This window comes from Bubalus kerabau, chromosome 11, assembly GCF_029407905.1.
Source record: "Bubalus kerabau isolate K-KA32 ecotype Philippines breed swamp buffalo chromosome 11, PCC_UOA_SB_1v2, whole genome shotgun sequence".
Classification (NCBI taxonomy): Eukaryota; Metazoa; Chordata; class Mammalia; order Artiodactyla; family Bovidae; genus Bubalus; species Bubalus kerabau.
Genome location: NC_073634.1, coordinates 21,931,690 through 21,954,521, shown reverse-complemented (window position 1 = coordinate 21,954,521; position 22,832 = coordinate 21,931,690). Strand labels below are relative to the sequence as shown.

Sequence of the window (22,832 nt, the reverse complement as noted above, 5' to 3'; positions counted from 1 at the left end):
TACCATCTATACTAGAACTCATTTTCACAGATCCTTAAAGATATGAGATACTTAGAGACACTTAAAAGATACTGATGACTTGAAGACATGTAATCAGAATATAATTTTGTTCACATCAAATTATGAAATAAATATGTGTGTGTGTAGACAAACACACAAAAGAAAAATGACTATCCTCCCAAAATAACTAAGCCTTTGACAAAAACTTAAATGAGAAAGATGCAGTGACGCAGGGATTTCCAGCCAACAAACTCGGCTCTAAATATCTGACCTCAGATAGTTTATAAAACAACATACAGCTACAAATAAATAAAAATGCTTGCCAATGCTACACTTCAAGACAATTCAGCAAGTCCTGTACATACGGACAAGTTCCATTCAGAGAGCAAATTCTAAGTCTAATTTGTTTATAAGTCCAGCAAAGTTAGCCTAGGTACCCAACTAACACAATCGGCTAAATAGTCTTCCCTGATGGCTCAGCATGTAAAGAATCCATATGCAATGCAGGAGACACAGGAGACTTGGGTTTGATCCCTGGATCAGGAAGATTCTCTGAAGAAGGAAATGGCAACCCACTTCATTATTCTTGCCTGGGAAATCCCTTGGACAAAGGAGTCTGGTGGGTTACAGTGCATGCCGTGGCAGAAGAGTCAGACACGACTGAGCAACTAAGCATGCATATAGTACTATAGCATAATGGGTTTATAATGCTTTTTACACAAATAATACATAAGAAACAGACACAAAGAAACAGATAACATTTTAATCTTATAGTACACTACCTTGGCAAGTACAGTACAGGGCCAGCTACTCACTGCTGCTTTTGTGCTTGTCTTTGGACATCCTGGGCTAGAAATAAATACACTGTACTTCTGTACTCTGTACAGTCCTATACAGTAAAGTCCACAAGAACACAGCCATTTGTAGAGGACACATGAATGTGACAATGTATGCCAGACATGCTAACTGACTTGACTGAACACATGAGTGCATGTTTTCATCTTTGAAAGTTTGCAGCTTAAAGGTTCATATGCTGGGGACTTACTGCATTCTATGCACTGAGTCATACTTATGACTTGGCCCACACAAGAGCTGCTTATTCAGCTCCTCATCTGGTGGGGGGTCAGGGGGGACACCTGAACATCTACATTTCCAAAGTCATCAGGTATGATGCGGCAGTGATATGGGCTTGAAGACCCCAAAGACTAAATGAAGAGAGATCTTTATGATCAATGTAGTGCCCTTTCTTTATAATATTTTATAATATTACAGATAATATCTATAGTAATAGATATCATCAATTTTATAGTGTTTTATATTACATAATGCAAATATAGTAGTTGTGAATATAACACTCGGGAATGACTGCGCTCCTGGACATGGTGCAGATCTGCTGGGTTGCTGACAGAAGACGCCAGTTTGGCCCTTGGTGAAGCATCACGGACACAGACATCAGAGCAATGGTGATGTGTCAGGCCAAGCGTCCCCTCAGGCACAGGAAGTGCTGGTGGTACACCACCTGCTGCCCTTTAGCAGTGATGGGATAAAGATATCACTGAAGCACTGAAATAATTTTTTTCTTCAGGAAGGTTCCAAAAAGGCACGTAGCATGTAGTCAGTGATAAGGCCCCAGATGCTACCTTGCAAGTCTGACATGAAGAAGGCATCTGCTCTTTCTAAGGAACCATGTGTCAAATCTGCCATCACACATTAAAATTCCTATCAGGCCTTTTATCCCCACCTGAGCTACATTCAAGTCATCTCTTGATTCTCATTCTCCTTTCTTTAAGCCATCATGACAGTCAAAAAGCCTATGAGAATAAAATCTAAGTTTGTATGTATTTGTGTAGGAAGCTAGAATAGAAAAAATTCAAGAATCTGAAGATGTTCCACTAAAATGATTGGGTAATTACTACTTAGCTTTTTTCCAGTACAAAGATGAATTCCTTAATGATGGGTATTATAAGTAATTAGACAAAGCTGTTCACTTTTCAAAATTAATCATCAATCCTATTAATTATGTCTATTACACATTCTATTAAATTAGTACACATAATATGAGGCCTTCACACATTAGAGAGAAGCATTATCATTGCACTTTACTGACTTGATAATTTATCTGAAAGGAACACCAAACATTTGTAATAATACTGTGTTTAGCAGGATCACCCTTTTCCGTTCTCTTGTGGTAACTGAAAAAAAGGCTACTTTACAAGATGAAAGCAAGAACTCTTTTCTTCAGAGATTTTATCACTAAAAAAAGAAGTCAGATCAAAGGCAGGTATCCGGTTTTTTAGAAATCTATATTTGATTGATTTGGAAGAAAAGGCACCCAGGGCGGTGATCTGCAGCCATGGTGAGGTCAGCGCCGTAGGCTTGGCGGAGGTACATGTGACCCTGGGAACAGACTGCCTGGGTTAACAAGGAGCTGGGTTCACAGTGAGAAAGCCTAGAACAGGAGACAATGAAAGCACTGGTCCTTGGAGCCTGCTGAGAAGCCATCGGGAGCTTTATGCCACGCAGAATGACGGCATGCCCACTTTTTCCCCTTGCTCGGTGATGTGGGTGGGGATGAAGACTTTGCCGGTGGGGCACAGCTGACAACTGCTCATAGGCGTGCTATGGCTGCCCAGGCTTGGTGCCCTTACTGAGGGACCACGCTGATGGGAAGCTGACAAGAGAAGAAGCCTGGAGAGGTGAAGGGAGCACACTGGAGGGTCAGAAAATCCTCAAATCGTAGTCATGAACTGAATTTGACTTCATATGCTTGAGTATTAGATGGGAGACAGAATGAAGCCCAATCTGAAAGGCTAATTGCAAGAAAGTATGACGCATACAGCGGAGAAGGCAATGGCACCCCACTCCAGTACTCTTGCTGGAAGGCTGCGGTCCATAGGGTCACTGAGGGTAGGACACGACTGAGCGACTTCACTTTCACGCATTGGAGAAGGAAATGGCAACCCACTCCAGTGTTCTTGCCTGGAGAGTCCCAGGGACGGGGGAGCCTGGTGGGCTGCCGTCTATGGGGTCGCACAGAGTCGGACATGATTGAAGTGACTTAGCAGCAGCAGCAGCAGCAGCATTATGCATACAGAGACTCCTAATGACTATTTCAAGGCTTCCCAGGTGCCTCAGTGGTAAAGAATCTGCTTGGATTAACAAGCAGGAGAACTAGGTTCCATCCCTGGGTTGGAGAAGTAGGAAATGGTCACCCATTCCAGTATTTTAGCCTGTTGGAATCCCATGGACAGAGGAGCCTGGTGGGCTACAGTCCAAAATAGGGTTGCAGAGAGTTGGACACAACTTGACAACTAAATGATAACAACAATGACTATTTCAGAAATAAAACATGTATGAAGCAATTAAGATGGATGTGAGGATAACAGCACACAGTATTACTCATCAACTCAAGACCCCAAATATGTTCCGCAGAAGATACCTCATAGGTTCATATTATACAGTTATACCTGCATCAATGTGGCCGGGGCGGTGGGCGTGGGGACTGCTGTAACAATCAAAATTTCTACTCTGTTGTTATGAGTTTATGTGAACCACAATGTAGTGAAAGTGCCTATAATCTCATTTGAAATCAAAATCACAAATTGAGACCAAACTGGTATTTTCCTCCCCACACTAAAGAACAATGTACAGTCTAGATGCAGGAATTGGAATAGGAAAATATGAAAGCAAAAGCAAAAAAAAAACAAAAAGACAAAGAACACAGAATTCTAGGATATGCAGGTTTCTTTCCATAAGTATTGATTTGTTAAACTGGTTTTGTGAGACAGTAAAGTGATTTACTACTATCACATGGAAACACATTAATTAGTTGAGCAACTTACTAATCACATATTCACCAATTAAGTAGCAAAACACAACAGGAACTTTTTTATCTTAAAAAAAAAAAAAATTCAAAGCGTTTCAACACATGAGAAATTCACAGCTGGGTTTTTCCTCTGAAGGTTACAGAATTCTCAGGTTTCCTGGGCCTTGGTTTCCAACTATGATCCAAATACTCCTGGTTGATTTATAAATTGTGTCCTTAGGACAGAAGTTTTGGTATTTCAATATGTTGCTCCTGGCTGTACATTTCCACCCCCTCTACCCCTGGTCTGAAATAGTGACCTGGTTACACTTTTCATTCAGATCTCATCAAAGACTATGCCATTTTTAACAAGATGAATGCCAGTCAACTCTCTGAGAAGATATGTAGCAGTAGGCTGGATGGATGCCTTGATACATTTTTGGCTTCCGCTTACAAGCTACAAAGCTAGCTTTGTAGGTATTACAGCATATCTAACATCCCTGTCACTAAGAGCTGGGGCAACCATAGGTCCCCACTGGCTTGGGACACTCCTGGTCTAGAGCCATGGTCCCGTCAAAATTATGAACAGTCCCCACTTCACTCACAAAAGCACAGTTTAAAGAATAAACTGGATAGACAGTCACCCTATGAAAAGAAGAGAATCCATTTTCACACATTCCCTAACCATGACATGGAGAAAATCAAGCTCTGTAAAATTCCTGAGACCAGAAATTGTGTTTTAAAATCTTTCCATCTTTCATATACTAATGTGCAGAATAAGTGTTCAGAGGGAGTGACCCCACAGTGGCCAGAGGAGCTATCCTGAGAAGCTTGAGTGGTGGCCGATGGCCACCTGAGCGCCGTTTACTGACTCATCTACACGGGCTGCTACAAAGTCCTGTGGCCAGAAGATTTCCCCTCCTCCTCACGCATTTACCCCAAATATATGTACTGACTTGCATCTAGAAAGCATGCAAATATCTTCAACAATAAACACGTGATGCCTGCCATTAATACAGCTTGCCTAATTTTTCACCTGCTAACTCTGACTATAGGTTCACAACTGGACTGAGATACGTCATTGTCTTTCACTTGACTTTATGAGTTTTACTGAGACAGAAGCAATCAGAGAGAGTGAGAGCCTTGGGAGTAGGGACTGTGCTGTATTAGAGCTGCCAGCTGTCTGAGCCTCACCTTTGGGACTCCAGAACAGCATCTGGCTTGTGTGCATAGGACCAGTTTTGGTATAGATGTCTGGGGCTAATATATGTATGTCCTCTGATCGTAAGATGCATCCCCGTGGGTCACATGAAGGAGAGGGCTCTGACGTGACACAGGTCTCATTCTGTGTCCCTAGGCTCTCAACATGGACGACCACATGGTCTAAATAGGATCAATTAAGTGTCAGCAGACAGAGGAAGAACTGGGAGATTAAATCAGTATCTGGTATTTGGCTGATCTTAAGGTAGTGGCAAGCTTCAGGCACGAAGTGTACTCTGATACGAGACATGGTGGTTCTGTGTGGACAAAAAGACCACAGACAATAATAAGGTGAAGGAGAAGAGTTCTAACTCTAATAGTGAAAACCCCCAAATGCCAAAGGAGCCCAGTAGAACCTGATGGCATTGTAACATTATGATATCCTCAGAAAGCATTTCTGTACTCTCAACATGCTTTACCTCGGAAATACACCTTTCACATCTTTGCTCCTCCTGTTGTGACCTACACTGGGTCTCTGTGGTATGTCAACCAGAAAAACGGATTTCAAAATTACTAATTGATCTATGCATATAGCTGTCAATAGAGAATTAGTGGTCGCTGGGCAAGAGAAAGGATTTTTTTTCTTGGTCTTACCTATGCAGTAGGGACAACACTGGCCTTTTCTCAACACAGGTCTTTCACAGGATACAGAAGGGCAAGACTCAGAGTAACAGCTAATGACGCTATCCATGCACACGCAGCTGGTACACACGTCGGGTTTCCAGGACTCAGCTGCCAGGAATATATCCCCTTCATCGTTTTTGCAGTAACTAGGCACACTGTCATTGTGGGATGAGGAAGGCTGGAGAGGTTCATCTGCAAAAGTGAACAGAAGGTCAGCCGGGGAAAGAAGATGCTGCAGGGCACCCACTGTGCAACACAGCGAGCCTCACTCTGCCCCACACGAAGCGTGCTCGCCCACCAGGCACTCGTGTGTCTCCTTAAAACAGACTCAGGAACGAAAGAGCATGTCTGACTTGGACCAGGTCTGGGGTTTTTAAGCAAAACAACAGACACAAAAGGTCTGTTGCAGAGATTCTGTTAGTTGTTTGCACAACATCCATGCTACCTTTTCTCCTTAGCATAACAAAATCCTGATTTGGGGGACGGGAGGTGGGGTGGCTGAGGACTTGGACCACAAGGTTGACATGTCAGGTGGAACAATCTGCTCCTTCCTTTTCTAGTCTCCTGCACAAGTAGAGGCAGCTGTGTCACTAAGCTGTGGCTAATGGATTTACTGGTAATCAGGGGACCTCTACGAAAGCTTTTGCTTCCCCCTTTTTCTTAAATATTTTTGTTTATTTTTGTTTTTGTGGCCACACCATGTGGTATGTGAGATCTTAGTTCCTTGACCAAGGACTGAACCTGAGCCCCCTGCAGTGGGAGTGGAGTCTTAACCAATGGACCACGAGGGAAGTCCCACCTTTCCCTTCCTTAAAAGTAAGGCAGATGTAAAGCGACCCTTAACCTTCCAGCCTTGACTATGAGCCTGTGGCCTGTAGCTATAATATCCTTCTCATACCTGTAAAGAGAGGCCTTGCTATCACTAAGATACTAAATCGATGTGGTCAACATCTGGCTCCAAGCTTCCCATAATGCATGGAAAGGAAACCTCTACTTGTTTAAAAACTGAGCTGGGGTTTCTCCTATTTGCAGCCCCATGCAGTCCTAGCCAACCAACACCCGAACAGACTTCTAAACCTCATGTGACACTTCAATGTTGAGGCATTCACTAAGACTGGGCTTCCCAGGTGGCACTAGTGGTAAAGAATCCACTTGCCAATGCAGGAGATGTTAGGGATGAGTCAGGAAGATCCCCTGGAGGAGGGTATGGCAACCCCACTCCAGTATTCTTGCCTGGAGAATCCATAGTGAGAGGCGCCTGGTGGGCTACAGTCCACATGGTCGCCAACAGTTGGACACAACTGAAGTGACTCAGCATGACATGATCCTAAGATTAGAGATGGTATTCTTCTAGCTGTGAAGTACTCCATTTATCAGTGCTGCTGTCGATCTTCACTTGAATTTTAAGACTTTTTATCACTACAACACAACTATGAATGGAAAGTTCTGAAAGATCAATGATGGGGTAGGTGACTGATTTTAAAATCTAAGATCACTCCAGGGACATGCTTATTCACAGATCTAAGTGTAGCCTTTGGAATACTGATCTAGGAAACAAAGTCCTAACATTTACGATAAAGGCTATCATTGAAGTATCCCTCAAGTTATATGCAAAGAAAGGAAGAGTCACCTAGGCATACATTAATAAAGGAGAGATCAAAGCCAGGTATACAGGGGGTGCTTATTCCCATTTGCTGGTAGAATCGGCAGGGCCTCTGTTCATGTGCACTGACCTTGAGGCCTGGCTCTAAGAAATCAGTCCTTAGCACACAAAGGAGTCCCATTTCTAGGGACCTCTTGTTCTTTGCCTGGGCTGAACCTCTGAGTCCAGTCAGAGGTTAAATCTGGGCCAGTGGTCGTGGAGATGTCCCGTCCCCTAAACCAACCTCTGTATTTCTTCTCAGATCCTAAGACGAGCAGCAACTGAGGTACTTCTCACTTTAGCTAAAGCTTCCTAGGTTACATGTGCTTTTTAATTTTTTTTAAATATTTATTTATTTGGCTACACTTGAACTTAGCTGTGGCATGTGGGAGCTAGTTCCCTGACCAGGGATGGACTCTGGGCCCCCTGCACTGGGAGCATGGAGTCTTGGCCACTGGATCACCAGGGAAGTTCCTACATGTGCTTTTTTAAAAGTGCTTTCCTTTCCAGGCACTCCTCTCACTCTGTCGTGATTTACTTAAAGGTGGAATACGAAACCGTTCAGCTCTTCTTCTGGATTACTGCTTCATAAGACAGGAGTTGTGTCTGTTCTCATCAACCCCAGGATCTCCATGGCTCAATTCAGGCAGTCCCTAAGCACTTGTACAATGAAGCTATAAATGGATTTAAATTCATGATTACCAGTGAAAAGACCAAAGTAGTTTCCATCAGGAGGATGGGAATAGTCATGGTCATACATTAACAGAGAAACTGTAGGGTTTGTATCTAAATAAAAGAGTTATGTTATATAATATAGCAGGGACTAGGGTATATTGGGTAAACAATCCATGTGCAATGCAGGAGACCCGAGTTCGATCCCTAGGTCAGGAAGATCCCCTGGAGAAGGGAATGGCTACCTACACCAGTATTCTTGCCTGGAGAATTCCATGGACAGAAGAACCTGGTGAGCTAAGTCCATGGGGTCGCAAAGAGTTGGACACGACTAAGCGACTAACACTGTCATTTCCAGGGTATATCCTAACAACATAAGACATCTGAACTATTATACTAGGAAAGATGTCACACTAATTAAGCTTTTCAGATTAACATGGTTGAAAATTACACCAAAGACTCTGTACTAAGATATTACCTAAGCAGCAGGGCATGGCGACAACAGCAAAAATGTGGCTATCCCTACAATTTTGTCTGATGCAATTAAAAATATCATCAATGTGAACCCAGGAAGATTTTGGACATCAACTACGCTGGTTATATAATGACAGAATAATATATTCCAGTTGGTTGACTAGACAATCCAATGTAAAGAAACTAATCAAATGCAAGGGTTATGTTTTACTGAGCAAAAATGCTCTAAGAATATACATTTAGAAAATAAATGATTATTGATTTAAGTTGAAAAGATAAAAGACTGAGCAACAGCAAAACTACACTAGTGTGCTATCTACTTGGTAATTATACAAATTAAGTGTCTTCTGGAAAAAAGTTATATATTCTGGTATTAATTAGAATTGCTACTTTAGTTGCAAGATCAGCAATTTATGTTTAAAAAGTCTGACAAAATTTCATTGTGTTTGTTACATGACTATAAATTCATCTGCTAAGGCCAGATTATCTGAAGACTGAAAAAAAAAAAGAAAACAATAGTGCTCTTTGGACATACGCAGTGCTGGTCGTTTTAATACTTTCGGATCTTAATCACTGCAGACTTGAAAATGTGGGTGTTATGCATATTTTAGCAATTCTTCTGTTTAACAAAGTATCTTCATCAAACACATATATCTTAAGTTTCTCAAATAATTTTACATTCTTTATCAATAACTGCTCTTCACATTTTGTAATGACAAAGATGACTTCACAATAGCAAAATCATCTGGAATAATTTGGTGCAGCAGGACTCTCTCTTGAGTCTGAGATTTAGGGTTAAGGGAAAAAAAGGTAGAAACAATTTTCTGTTATTGTTTACAGTCACCTCTGGTGCAAAGCATACTTGGCATATGGCATAAACATGTGCTCGACAGAAGGGAGTGAATTCAGGAAGCCGGCTGCCCAGGTCACTCCTGTCTGGGATACTGGTGACTGGGCCTGGCATGTTACCCCCTGGGGCTCCACCCGGCCCACTGGTCTTGCAGGATGACGAGGCTCGGACTGTAGCCCTGGCCCTCCCCGTGACGCAGCGCCGGTTACCTGGGCACTGTGGGCAGCAGGAGTCCTGGGTGCGTGTGGGGTTCTGGCAGAGCAGCGGCGGGCACACCTCCGTCTCACACAGCACCCGCCCGCTGTGGCACGTGCATTGCGTGCAGGTGTCAATGTGCCACGTTTCTCCCTCCACAAAGTACTCTCCCCCGGGGGCGTGGCAGATGGAGGGCGTGCTGAGCTCTGGCTTCTGCACCACGAAGTCATCTGCGGAACAAGAGAAGAGCCAAACACAGGAAATGATCCAGCTGCAGTCTCACCCGCTTGTGAAGAACCCGGTGCTGTGGGCTTTGAGCGACAGAGGAGACGAACTGGTGGCTCTTACCCGGAGGACAGGGGAGAAAACATTCCATGCACAGAAATATAAGGCAGAAGGGCTATTTTTCAGGAAGTGGTTCAAGCCTGTCAACATGGAATGACAGAATCTGTCGAGACAATTAAATTACAGGGACCCTCACTGTTGAAGGAAACAGGAGCCTCTTAGGGGATGTCTGTGAATGAGTAGGATTGTCTAGAATAAAGATCTCTCACTAACTGAATGCTCACTATGGTCCAGTTTCCATGTTTAGCACTTTACATGTGTTACTTCATTTATTCCTTACACCAGCTGTGTGAACAGGTACTGTTATCCTATTTTACTTATGATGAAACTGAGAACTCAGAATATTAAGGGGAGACAAGGCATTTGAACCTATGTCTATGCTTCTTTGCATCATGAATATGCCTACAGATTAAAAAGAATTGCCAACTGATTTGTGCCTCATCCTCTTCATTATCTTTGGGGCCCTGGGTCCTTTTAGGCTCAGAAATAAGTCCTGCTCTTAAGCAGGACACACCCCACTATAGACCAGCTGTCAGCCCAGTGAGCAGGACTGCTTTTTCAGAATTTACAGTGTGAAACCTCACCTGAGACTAAACATTTGGTGATATGATCAAGAGAGGTAAACGCTCAGAGGTTGACGGTAAGTATGAGCTTCTTCTCCCCAGTGGAGGGGGAATTTGGAGCTCCTGGTGAGATGATAAAGATAGAGAGGGAATTTAATGCTGAAAACGTCTGAAGAGGCACTGGGAGTTGCCCTGAAGTTGTGCTGGGGAAATGAGAAGTATGAAGATATTAACCGTGTTCATATCATCCAAACACAACAGGCGTTTCAAGAAGGTGCTGACAGTGGGGCACCCTGCGGGGCGGCCGTCTGCAGACGCCGCGGCGGGCTCACGCCTGGAGCTCAGCGGAAATCGGGCCCCAGGAGATCTACCCTGTTTGTGCAGAGACGCTCAGAGCTGACATCTAAGAACTCATGGGCTGTGTCTTTCCAAGCAGTGTTCAGCCTGAGAGTTAGCAATACCGAGGAGATACAGTGGTGTGGGCCCGGGTCCAGCTAAGAAGGTAACTTTTAAGACCGCTTCATCTCCAGGGAGCTAGTAAAGACTGGAACTTTGACCAAGTGTACATACCACAGAAAACTGACATCAGCCAACACTTATGTGCATAAGCAACTGGGCCAGACATTCTAGTATATGAGGGAAGTAGAGAAGAAGATAATTAGGATAAAAATTGGGCTGGTATGAGATAAAAGTACATTTCTCATGGCTTACAGGAAAAGATAAAATTGTTCCAAAGAGCATCAGCTCACTAATGTTGGAGAGAGGCTCCCGTTGGAAAGGACTTGCAGAGGGTTGAGAATCGCTGCTCTTTTAAATGTGGATGACCAGGGAAAATGGTCAGACGAAAAATGACATGTGTGTGCAGGTGCCTTACTGTGATTTCCTTTGCTATATACATCCATGTGCCTCACGGCAAAACATGAGTGATCAGATGTGACAGAAAAACTGAAAGGTAGAAAAAGTAAAAGGTAGAAGGTAAGAGAGATAGGGGAAAAAAATCTGAGAAACCGTATCCTCTAGCGAATCTTCTATCAGAAGATTCAGAGGTTGCTCATTTATCTCAGAAGGAAAAATAGCTGATCTCTGAATAGAAGATAGGAGAAAATACTCTTTAAAGTAGGAGTAGGAGTCCGTGAATGTATCAGTGCTGGGGTATCTATTCATAAAGAACCATACATGGCAACTCATTGAAGATTTTTGGAAGAAAACATACCTACATATTTATGTATGCCAATACGTATATGTTTTTGTATGTGTATGTCTAGATAGTCCCTCATCCGCAATCACACACCAATAATTCTGTGTGTGTTTCCATAAGAACTTTCCATATCTCTGTAACAGACAAAACTACATTTGTTTCTCTGACTTTCCATACTCAAGTCAGTCATCTATTCTCAGTAGTATCTTCGCATTTCCACCAGTTAGAGTTCTTCATTGAGTACCAAGTTTAGCAAAGACCCAGATGCAGGCCACACTCTACACTCTCATGCTCATAATTAAAGCATGGGGGTCTTCATGGGAATAAATGATTTTTCTTTCCCCTAAGAGTCAAATCAGTTCTGTCTCATTAGATTTGTTCATTTATCTTCTGTTTCAGTCGACACTGGTGGTTTTTCATATTTAACTAGCAAAACATGAACCAGGAAACAGTTTTGATACAGAGCACATCTGGCTTAACCAGGGGAAACAAAACAAACTTTGTCACCAGGCCCACTATTAAAGGGACATGGAGGCTGCCTAGAACTTTCCTTAGTTATCAAGGTATACAGAATCTCAGGGCTGAAAGGGACTTCCAGTGCCCCTCTGCCCATTCCCACCCTGGCAGGCAAAGCAGGTGCAGACCAAGGTGCTAGTGTGTGGTACCTTCCCTCCCAGGCTGAGCCTGCCTTGCTGCCAAAGGCCCAGATCTCAGGTTCTTGAGTGTACCTGCTGCACAGGCAGAGGGAGATACAGAACCAGGACTGACCAGGGGAAATACAATCACTACTCCAAACGCAAACAGTACATTTCAACTTTAAAAGAAATGTGATGCAAGACTCAGGAGACTTCATGTCTCTCTGGCCGGCCAGCAGACACACTATTTTACTTTGGTTAAGAGAGTTAATCTCTGTGTCTGTTTTCCAAATGAAAATCTGCCTGAGTTTATTTTTCCCTAACTCAATGACCTCCACTTAGTGGAAGAAATAATAAATATAAAACCGTGCTGAGCTCTTTGCTTGTTAAGGCACTAGATGAGGTATTATCATAATAATTACTGTTATGGACAGCCACAATTTGGAGCACTGTGAATTATAAATCTGTTCTTCTACTAACTTATTTTGAGGAGCATTATTATGATTTTAAATGTTTTGGATATGTGGTCACTCTAAACATCTCCATTTGGCAAGACTGCCATATATCTATTAATTAGGAATAAAAAAAAGCAATAGCCACAGACTTCAGTAATTCTCTCCCTCTCGATTATTACTTTATAAATAAGAAGCTTTCATGGGATAAAATCAACACCAAGCCCCTCCAATAAACTAACACATTCAGCCTCAATACACTATCCATAAAGTGGAGGGCTGAAGTTTTAAGTACATAAGCCCACAAACCTTTATACAAATGGAGTTCAAAGACCAATCAGTAAAATGGAGTTCAAACCTTCAAAATTTAGGAGAGTGCTTTTAGAGCTCTAGAATAGTCTAGTGGTTTCTGGCTAATCATTTATCATGCCCTGTTGATGCTTGTGGCTACTGCTGATGAAAACCAGAGAGTGGAAGTGTGTTCCAGGGGTCGTCCCCTGCGCTCCCCCCAGAGTTAGAGATGTGATGACGCCCTAGGAGGCAGAAGTCGCTTGCTTAGGGAGCGAACAAGACGTCAGCCAGCCTTTACCTGAACATGATGGGCAGCACCGTCCCGGGTGAATGGTGGGGTTGCCACAGGCAGGCACGGGGCAGGTGATCAGTGCGCACATCTCCCGTCCACTGTGGCAGTAGCATTCCCGACACCCATCATGCCAGCTCTCCTCATTTTTATGATGATGGCCATCCATGGATAGACACGTGCCTGACAGGACGGGTGGCCCGGCGGAGGCAGAGACCTCTGGACAGACAGAAGGCAGCCTGGTAAAGAAGCAGCTACTGCACAGGAGAAACAGCCTGCAGTGTCTTTACAGGCAGCACTACCCAGTCACCAAAAAATCCCGTTTACAGAGCACAGTTCATGATACGGGAAAGGATCATGAAAAGAATTCATGTAAATATGCCCTCAATTTTGAAAAATGGGAGGAAAAAACCCTTACAAATCCGTGTCTCTCCTTCTGGAAGGCTTATAACTGAATTTTCCTCCTTTCACTCTACATTCTCTTATGTGCTCAGTCTGTCCAACTCTTTGAGACCCCATGGACTGTAGCCCGCCAGGCTCCTCTATTCACGGGATTTTCTAAAACCAAGTGGGGTGGGCAGTGGGGGCTACAGTCCACGGAGTTGCAAGAGATGGTCCCCTAGAGAGTGATGGTGCTGTCAGAGCGGACAATGACCAGCGAAACTGTTTCACTGACAGGCTGTCTTTTTCTTGGTTTCTGAGGCAAGGGCAGGCACTAGCACTTACCTCTGCACTTGCAGATGAGACAGCCATGACTGTCCTTCTGGAAACCCAGGGAGCAGATCTTACTGCACCGGAGCTCTGGGCATTTCTTACAGCGACAGATGTCACAGCCGTGCTTATTCTTCCTGGGTAATTAAAATTTTGTCAGAGGTCAGAAAATCCGAAAGTCTCAAATGACGCCCGAGTGCTCACCCCCAGGGTCATGGAAGTGGTATTGTCATTAAGCAGAATGATTTGACCTTCTTCTCTCACGACCCCCTGGAGTGATGAGTAATTAGCTCCCTGGGGCAATGACCACCATCCACCCATGGCCAAGGGTTAGAACTGCCCAAGCACTGAGGTGTCTCTAGGATATGACTATCAGAATCTCAATGACATGACTGTTGATTTGATTAGGAAAAGTGGTACCAAGTACAAAAAAAGATGAATGTGGAACTCCATGAATAAGAAGGTGAAGGACATATGGCTGGTCAATGTTGGAGGCCAGCATTAAAGGCAGAAGTCCTCCTTTTGTTAGGGTCACTGCCTTCCTCACATGACCACATTCTCTTAAGAAATTTCAGATACCAGTAAACATTTTATTGAGATATCTATAGAATCTTGTAGTAGACAGACAGAGAGCTAAAGGACACACAGACATGAAGAAGAATAAAACATCTGAGAAGTTCTACAGTCAATGTCTGATAATTATTTCATTCATCAATAAAGAATACCAATTGAAAAATGCTCCACCTATGGGGCATGACTGAAGCACAGAGAATAAAGGAAAATGGCTGGATGAATATAAACTAGAATATAAACTAGAGTGCCTAAATTTTGTGATCAGGAAGATGATAATAAATATGTGCTTATTAAAATATCACCATAGTTCAAGTGGACCAAAAAATTCTTAGCAACGATTCCTTGTTTTCTCTAAAAGGAGAATGGTTTTCTCTAAAAGGAGAATGATCTTCTCTGTTACAAAAGGCATTCATCTGCTCTCCTCTTCGTTCTGTTCACTATCTGCAGCTCCAGGTCCTCTCTTAGACTTAACACCTCCTCCACACGCTTTCCCCTAGCTGGGCTTCCTGGGCAGCAGAGAAGGAGGAGTTAAGTCTAGCTACTTTTAAGTTTCATCCCAGGGAGCCCTAAGTGGCAACAGTGGCCCTCAACTAAAAACAAACAAATAAATAAACCCTGTTTTTTCTTATGTTGGACAAATTAAGAGATTCTGAAAGAAGACAGCCCTGTGGGAAACGTTGGTATAGAACTGCCCAAGTGACAAACTACAATCTGCTAAGTGGAACGAGAACTAACACCAGGGTTTACATATTTACGTCAATATAATGAAAACAATGAATTAAATGAATGGTTCATACTCATGTCATGGACTGTGCCATTTCTGAGCCCTAACAAGTCTTTAATGGATTTGTTTGTACATTCATTTATTCACCCGTCCATTCCTTCTCTCCACCCCCCTCCCTCGTGTAAGCATTTGCTGCATAAACACAGTAATGATCCACTCAGTAGGTGTACATGAGCATTAACCTAATACTCCCAACGTGGTGTCTGGCCAAGATTTCTCCTTCAGAGGCTGTCCTTGAAACACATGTGCTAGCCATTCATTTGCCTACAGCACTCAACTTGGTCCACCTTGAATGTGTTTAATGACAGGAATATCAAGTGGAATCTACAATCCTCTAAGAGATTCCTCTCCAAAACGAAGTTTGGACTTGAGTGCAGCCTGCGTTCTGAACTGTTATAATGCTGTAGCAAAAGGTTGTAGGTACTATTATGATAATAATCCTTTATTCTGCATTAGCAATTAAGCTAAGAAATAACTCTACTTTTATTAGTATTGCATTCACATTTTAGGATTAAGAATAATGATGATTTACTAGTTAACTTGGGGAATTTTAAAAGAATAATGTCTCCAACTTAATTATCCAATTAAAATTAAGGTTCCCCTCTCCCTGTTAAACATGAATTTCCAGGGAGAATAATAAAAACAATGCCTGTAAGATGCTGGGCAAGAGATGATGGCTCCAAGTCCCTTATACTACCAGGATTATATAAACATATCATATTGGAAAGGGAGACAGACTAAAACGGAAGGAACCAAGGCAGGAATGAGAAAGAAAAATTCTGAAAGGCTATTTTTAAGGAACCAATTTGACACATGCAGAAGGAGATGCTAAGACAGACAGTAAAGTAACAAATGTGAAATATCTATTTTCCCCCGAGAATAATCTGAATGTTCATGGGGTTTGAGTCAATCAAGAATATTTGAAAATTTAAGTCATAATTCTTATCTCCAAGGAAATTCATAAAATCTACTGCTACTGAAAAAAAAAGCATAGTGTAAACTGTAGACAAGCCTCAAGGTAAGATAGGGAGGCAGGTGAGGATGCTCCATATTGCAAATCAGCAGCTTGACAGCTACTGATTCATCCTAAGGTATGGATTGAATAGGTTATCACAAAACAGTTGCTGGGACAGCTGTGCAAAGTCGAAGGGCTTACATCTCTGGGACCTCATGAGAGGTCCACTCCCTTTGGCAGTGTCCAAAGGTCCTGCGTATGAGGAGATTTCACCCAACAGGCCCAAAGGGCAGTGTCATAACAAGGCTCTGGCCCGTCTTCCAAAAGAGTAAAACCTGATTCCTATCCTTGGACATACCTCCTCTCCCCACTTTCCGATTCCTCTAACAAAACAAGCATAGATACTTCGGACTTCAGTACGTCACTGATTTGTTCACAAACACACAAAAACAGCCTCCAAAAATAGGTAACACACTTCGTCAAGTTACAGACAACCGAGAAGAGCTCTTCTGATTGAGAAATACGTACAGGTATCCGAACGGACAATGCTTTTCGCAGGCTGTGGGTCTGCACTTCCGGGGGCGCGGGCGGCACTGACAGGCGTCACAGCCGTAGGCGTCGGTTAGGAAGCCGAAGGGGCAGTTCAAGGCGCAGCCTCGCCTGAGGCCCGTGCAGAGCTCCTCCCCTGTGAAGACACGCGGACAGCACGTTTCTTCCAAAGAGGAAGGGACCAGAACACACCCGACGCTTCAGCGCCCTCCCTGATCTTCCAGTCTTCCACAGATGTGAAGTTCTCAGTTCCACCAGAGCATCAGCAATGGTTAAAAACGTGCCATTTCACGTTTATCATGGTTATCGGAATGTAGCTTCACGTTTTGGTACTAATATACAGAATAAAGCTCAACTTTATTGATGATACTCAATAAAGTTTCTTTATTTAATTTGTTCTTATCGGTCACTTCAAACCACTGATTACTATTTATTATTCAAATGTGAGAACTGGAAGCTTACACCTCAAATTTCATTATGCATTTTGTTCCTACTGCATGCCCATGAGAAGCACATTCACATATGTTTACTTTTTTTTTTTTTTTTTTTTAGGGCAAATTAGGTTTATTTTATTTTATTTTTTTTTAATTTTATTTTATTTTTAAACTTTACATAACTGTATTAGATTTACTTTTAAGAGTTTTAGATGTTACTGTATAATACTGTGTACTATATGGGGCATAAAGGACTGCTTACCTTTTCCTTAAGAGGTATATTTCTAATAACTAATACAAAGTGAAATAATCAGTGTTTCAATTAGATACTTTTCCCCCATTGCTGAAAAATATTCAGCTATTTAGATATACTTGGCTAATTGACAAAAAATGTACGTGCCAAAGAAATATCTAGATTAATGTTTATCCACTATTTGAAATGTTCAAACTGTCCCGTTGGCAGAACCTGGAGTGATGGCTAGCTGTCCTCTGAGTCAGTCATAACTTAATGTAGAAGAGGGGAAAAGAGGGAAGACGAGATGGTGGCTGGCACAAGAAACTTCTATTAGCTTAACGGAAATCTTCTAAAGAAATTTAAAAGGTATGACACAGGGATTACAAGAGTAACATAAGCAATAAAAATGTTAAGGTAAATAAGAAAAGCATGCTTGGTGATGTAACTAAAGAAAGTTGATGTCTGTCTAAATTAAATGCAGAATTTGAAAGATAATCAAATTTAAAGAAGCAGATATGATGATGGCAAAAGTGCGGCCATGTTTCATCAGTGTTCTGTGTGGACGGTAAAATGGGAAGCAGGGACTACTTTTGTTGGATAAATGCATTTATGTGGATATCCTCTGAGCATAAACATTGTAAATAACGTCCATGTTATTGGGAAAAACAGAACACACGTCGCTTCCACACACAAATCCTTTAATCTAAATTTAAACCTTGCTGCTGCTTAGTCGCTTCAATCGTGTCTGACTTGTGTGACCCTATGGACTGCAGTCCGCCAGGCTCCTCTGTCCGTGGGATTCTCTAGGCAAGAGAAAGAGAGTGGGTTGCCATGCCCTCCTCCAGCGGATAGTACCGACCCAGGGATCGAACCAGGGTCTCCTGCATTGCAGGCAGATTCTTTACCACTGAGCCACCAGGGAAGCCCCTGAATTTAAACCTTAACTACAATTACATAGGTGAAATGGGTTCATGTTTTACATAAATATTTTAAGATAGCATCTTTGTGAATCTTAGCTGGCAACACTTGATGTTTAATATGCTATCTTTTAAAAAGGATAATGTGATTTATGGCTTAATTTTCTAGTTTGTCATCTTCATAAACCTTTCATTACACGTATTTAATGTAACCTCAGGGGTCTGTATCACACAGTGAAGCAACTGATTACGAATGTGCATCCTTAAAAGCAATATTCCAAATGGCTCATTTAAAATTTTATAATTATATGACTTGAAAGGTCATCATTGCTTCCCATTACAGGGATGACGAAGGAGGGAGAAGACTTTCATAGCCATACTTCTTTCTCTGACGCCAAAATCTAAGTTGTGAATCCATTTTTTTTTTTATTTGCAGAAATTTTAAGTCTTGACATCAAGTACATTATGTTGGGAATTAAAAACACCCTGAGAACATCCCTGGGGACTGAATTCCTTGAAACCCTGAGTTTGAGCACCTCTGTGCTTTCATTTTTCTGGTGGTCCTGTAAAGACAAGGAGTTTTCCCATAGATCTTAAATTTATAGGGTTGGCCAAAAAATTTGTTCAGGTTTAACCGGAAAGACCTGAACAAACTTTCTGGCTAACCCAGTAGAATGGGCTTTCATCCTTAATAAAAGCTGTTGCATCAACTAAGCTTAAAAATTTTGAAAGAAACTAAGTTTGTCTTTACCTCTGCTTTGCAGTAGAAGGGAACTTCAAGAAAGGCTGCTACGTTTAAACAGAAATACAGGACATTCATGGTCTTCAGACTGGCTGTGACTTCTTGAGCAGGTTGCCACTGTGCTGCCCTGACTTGGGATAGCTCATCAGCCTGCTATCTTATTTCCCTCCCCAGAAGAAGGGAGCTCTAGGGCAGGGACCCACTTATAGTCCAGGTGCTATCATGGTGTTCACCATGGAGCGAGCACTCAACAAGTACTTGTAAAGGAATGAATCCGTCAAAATTCTTGCTATTTACTCCTCCACTCTCATCAAGACTGACATGCTCATAGAAAATAATGGGAGGAAAAAACAGTATCAAAAAACTTTAACGATACTGGAACTTGCTGCTGCTGCTAAGTCGCTTCAGTCATGTCCGACTCTGCGCGACCCCATAGACGGCAGCCTACCAGGCTCCCCCGTCCCTGTGATTCTCCAGGCAAGAACACTGGAGTGGGTTGCCATTTCCTTCTCCAATGGAAGAAAGTGAAAAGAGAAAGTGAAGTCGCTCAGTCATTTCTGACTCTTCGTGACCCCATGGACTGCAGCCTACCAGGCTCCTCCGTCCATGGGATTTTCCAGGCAAGAGTCCTGGAGTGGGATGCCATTCTAAATGTCTCCAAATATCTAACTCAGAAATAGGGAACATTCAAGATTTCAAAGTATTCCTAGATCCATGTATCAAATTATGAACTTTTCTTCAGAGAAGTATAACTTAAAGGCAAACATTTTACAAGAAGAGTAGAACAGATACACTAGAAACATCTTATTTATAGATAGGTAGGGTTTATAGGTTTGTTTCAAAAGCTTCAGCAGAAAGAATGGTGAAAGTGCAAGTGAAGTTGCTCAGTCGTGTCTGACTCTTTGTGACCCCATGGACTATAGCCCACCAGGCTCCTCCATCCATGGAATTTTCCAGGCAAGAGTACTGGAGTGGGTTGCCATTTCCTTCTCCAGGGGATCTTCCTGACCTAGGGATTGAACCCCGGTCTCCCGCATTGTAGGCAGACGCTTTTACTGTCTGAGCCACCAGGGAAACCTTTATGTTTATAATTTTTCAATGGTATGACTTCACTGTGATCCAAAAATGACTTCCAATCCAGAGGGGAAAATTTCCATTGAAGAGAAGTGATAAATAATGGCGAAGTACAGAGCCTGTATGATATGGCTGGTTGACAGCAGCTATGCAGTAAACTTTGTTTATTTGGGAGAAAAAAAGATGCTTTTGCTCCCAGGGGCACAGCGTGGCCCCAGCTGTGGGGAGCACGGTTTGTACTTTGCTTTAAGGGAGCACCACGGGGGCTGCACACAGAACAGTGTGATGGCGCCCCCAGAACTGCGCTGCGCTTCTCCCCGCAGGGCTTCACGCTCTGGGGCTCTGGCAGTTCCCGCCCATCTGCAAGCAGCTACGGACACTGCAGACAGAGCTCCCAAGGCTGCTAAATTAAGAAGTGTAACCCTGCAAACAGTGGTCCCAATTTTGCCCCTGATAAGAGTTTGTTCAGAGTAACAATGACATGAAAACAGGAGCCTGCCTCTGTGCATTTGATGCTGCAAGCTTCTTTAGATGCTTGCTTCAGATATATATTTCATGAAAACTCTGAAAGCTTTTTCTCTTCCTGCTACTATTAGTTTTCTATGTCTGCATTAGTTTCTAGCTAAAAGCTTTTATTAATCCCTAGAATTACAAAATGTTAAAAACTGGAAGAGAAGTTACAAATAATTTGATGAAATCCACTTGATTTTAAAATGTAAATAAGATGCTAAAAGATCAACACCATTTAATTCATATGGATGTCATTTACTATATACAGTACCTATAGTAAGCGGAAGTGCATAATGTATGATGGCAAACATTTTGGTTAAAGTAATGCTACTAACAGCTTGGTATCTATAAAGTTATTTTTAGTAGCTCATCCAAATGATTTTGATTTTGACCTCTGTTTCTATTGCGCATTCTTAAACATTTTCCACCATGTTTCTTTTCTTTATTCTAAATATGTCTTTGAAAAAATGAGTCAGGGACAGTTTAAATTGTCTGTATGCTTCTGATACATTACTTTGCTTGAGAGTGTTATAAGAAATGTTATTTGTTACAGGTTAAAAAAGCAAAGTTACAACATGTTCAAATAAAATCATCCTTTGTCATATACCTTTCAGGTTATTTTTAAAGATTTTTTTTTTTTTTTTGATGTGAACCATTTTTTGGAGTCCTTGTTGACTTGGTTACAATATTGCTTCTGTTTTATCTTTTTGGTTTTTTGACCCTGAGGTATTTGGGATCTCGGCTCCCTGACCAGGGATTGAACCTGCAACCCCCTGCATTGGAAGGTTCACTGGACCACCAGGAAGTCCCTCTATGTTCTTTTTAAGGATGTGTTTCTTCTGGGTTTTGATTTCAATCTTCAGTGACTATCTATGATATGCTTGACTATAATGTAATAGCATTACAACCTAATATCATATAACCAATATTACCAACACATTACCAATAGTCAGGGATAAGGTCCATTTTTATCTTTTTCGTACTCCTAGGGTTTGGCATATAGTAGGCACTCAATAAATGCTAGATGAATGAAAGGAATGAACCAGCAAACAACCAACCAGCCACAGAGGAGAAACAGTCATTTGGTGCTGGTCTTAATTTTAAGAAAGAAATCTTGACACCAGTGGTCTATACATATAGTCTAACTCCTAAGGGAAAACTTGGGTATATAGATAGTTAGAACCAATGCATATGAAACAGACTTCGGTGGGATGCAGAAAAATAAAGTAAAGGAGAGATTTAGACAAAATCTATACTTAACATGTAGCTGCAATGGGCAAAAGAACATATTTAGCCATCCTTCAGTACAAAGGACTTTCATTTTTCTAAAACCAGGTGAAAGAGACTGAGAATATTCAAGGGTTAAAATGAAAAGGCGAAAGGAAAGCTGTTTGCATGTCTGCCCGCAGAGGACAGGCAGAACGCGAGGCAGGCTGGTGTCGGAGCAGAGGAGGGGAAGCTGGGGGCTTTCCACGTCAGCCAGCTCCAGCTGACTCAGAAAAGCATGTTATAAAACAGCTATTGTGCAGAGTAAACAATTACCATATGTCAGGTACTAAAGCTAGCTTTGCATTCATTAATTAGTTGTCCTCAAAATAACCCATTAATTTGGTATTATTACCTGCCCTGTATAGATGCAGACATACAGGCTCTGGGAAATAAAGCAACCTACCCAATCACCCAGAGACAAGTCAGTCTGATGCCAGAGGCTTGGTGGGGAGTTGGGTCCATACAATCACAAGAATCTGACAACTGAGGATGTGGCAGTTTGGTTTAATTTGACTCACCTATCAAAAGGTGTCAGGATTGCTAATGGCAGGGGATGACAGCAGGAAGGCTCTATGGCTTTGTCATGTACCTTCCGTGTACTTCTGCTTGTTTGATGCAGACAAAACGACAAATTCCAGTTGACACAAAATGCAACGGTCTCCTGTACTTATTTTCTCCTACGTGTTAATGAAACGAAGGCACAAAGCAAGCAGGACGTGGGGCTGTTCCTTTGACAAAGCCAGGCAGAGCAGAATTCTCCTGATAGTCTCAACTTGCGAAAAGC

General features: G+C 42.2%; 1 protein-coding gene across 1 annotated transcript in view; it reads right to left on the bottom strand.

Moving 5' to 3' along the window:
- Positions 1-22,832, bottom strand: part of CRIM1 (cysteine rich transmembrane BMP regulator 1) — a 207,014-nt gene that overhangs the window by 28,224 nt on the left and 155,958 nt on the right. The window contains exons 9-13 of the mRNA XM_055539793.1: positions 16,847-17,003; positions 14,022-14,143; positions 13,305-13,514; positions 9,537-9,752; positions 5,660-5,881 (exon numbers count right to left, since the gene is read on the bottom strand). Coding sequence (XP_055395768.1) covers positions 5,660-5,881; positions 9,537-9,752; positions 13,305-13,514; positions 14,022-14,143; positions 16,847-17,003 — 927 coding nt within the window. The remainder of the gene's footprint in view (positions 1-5,659; positions 5,882-9,536; positions 9,753-13,304; positions 13,515-14,021; positions 14,144-16,846; positions 17,004-22,832) is intronic.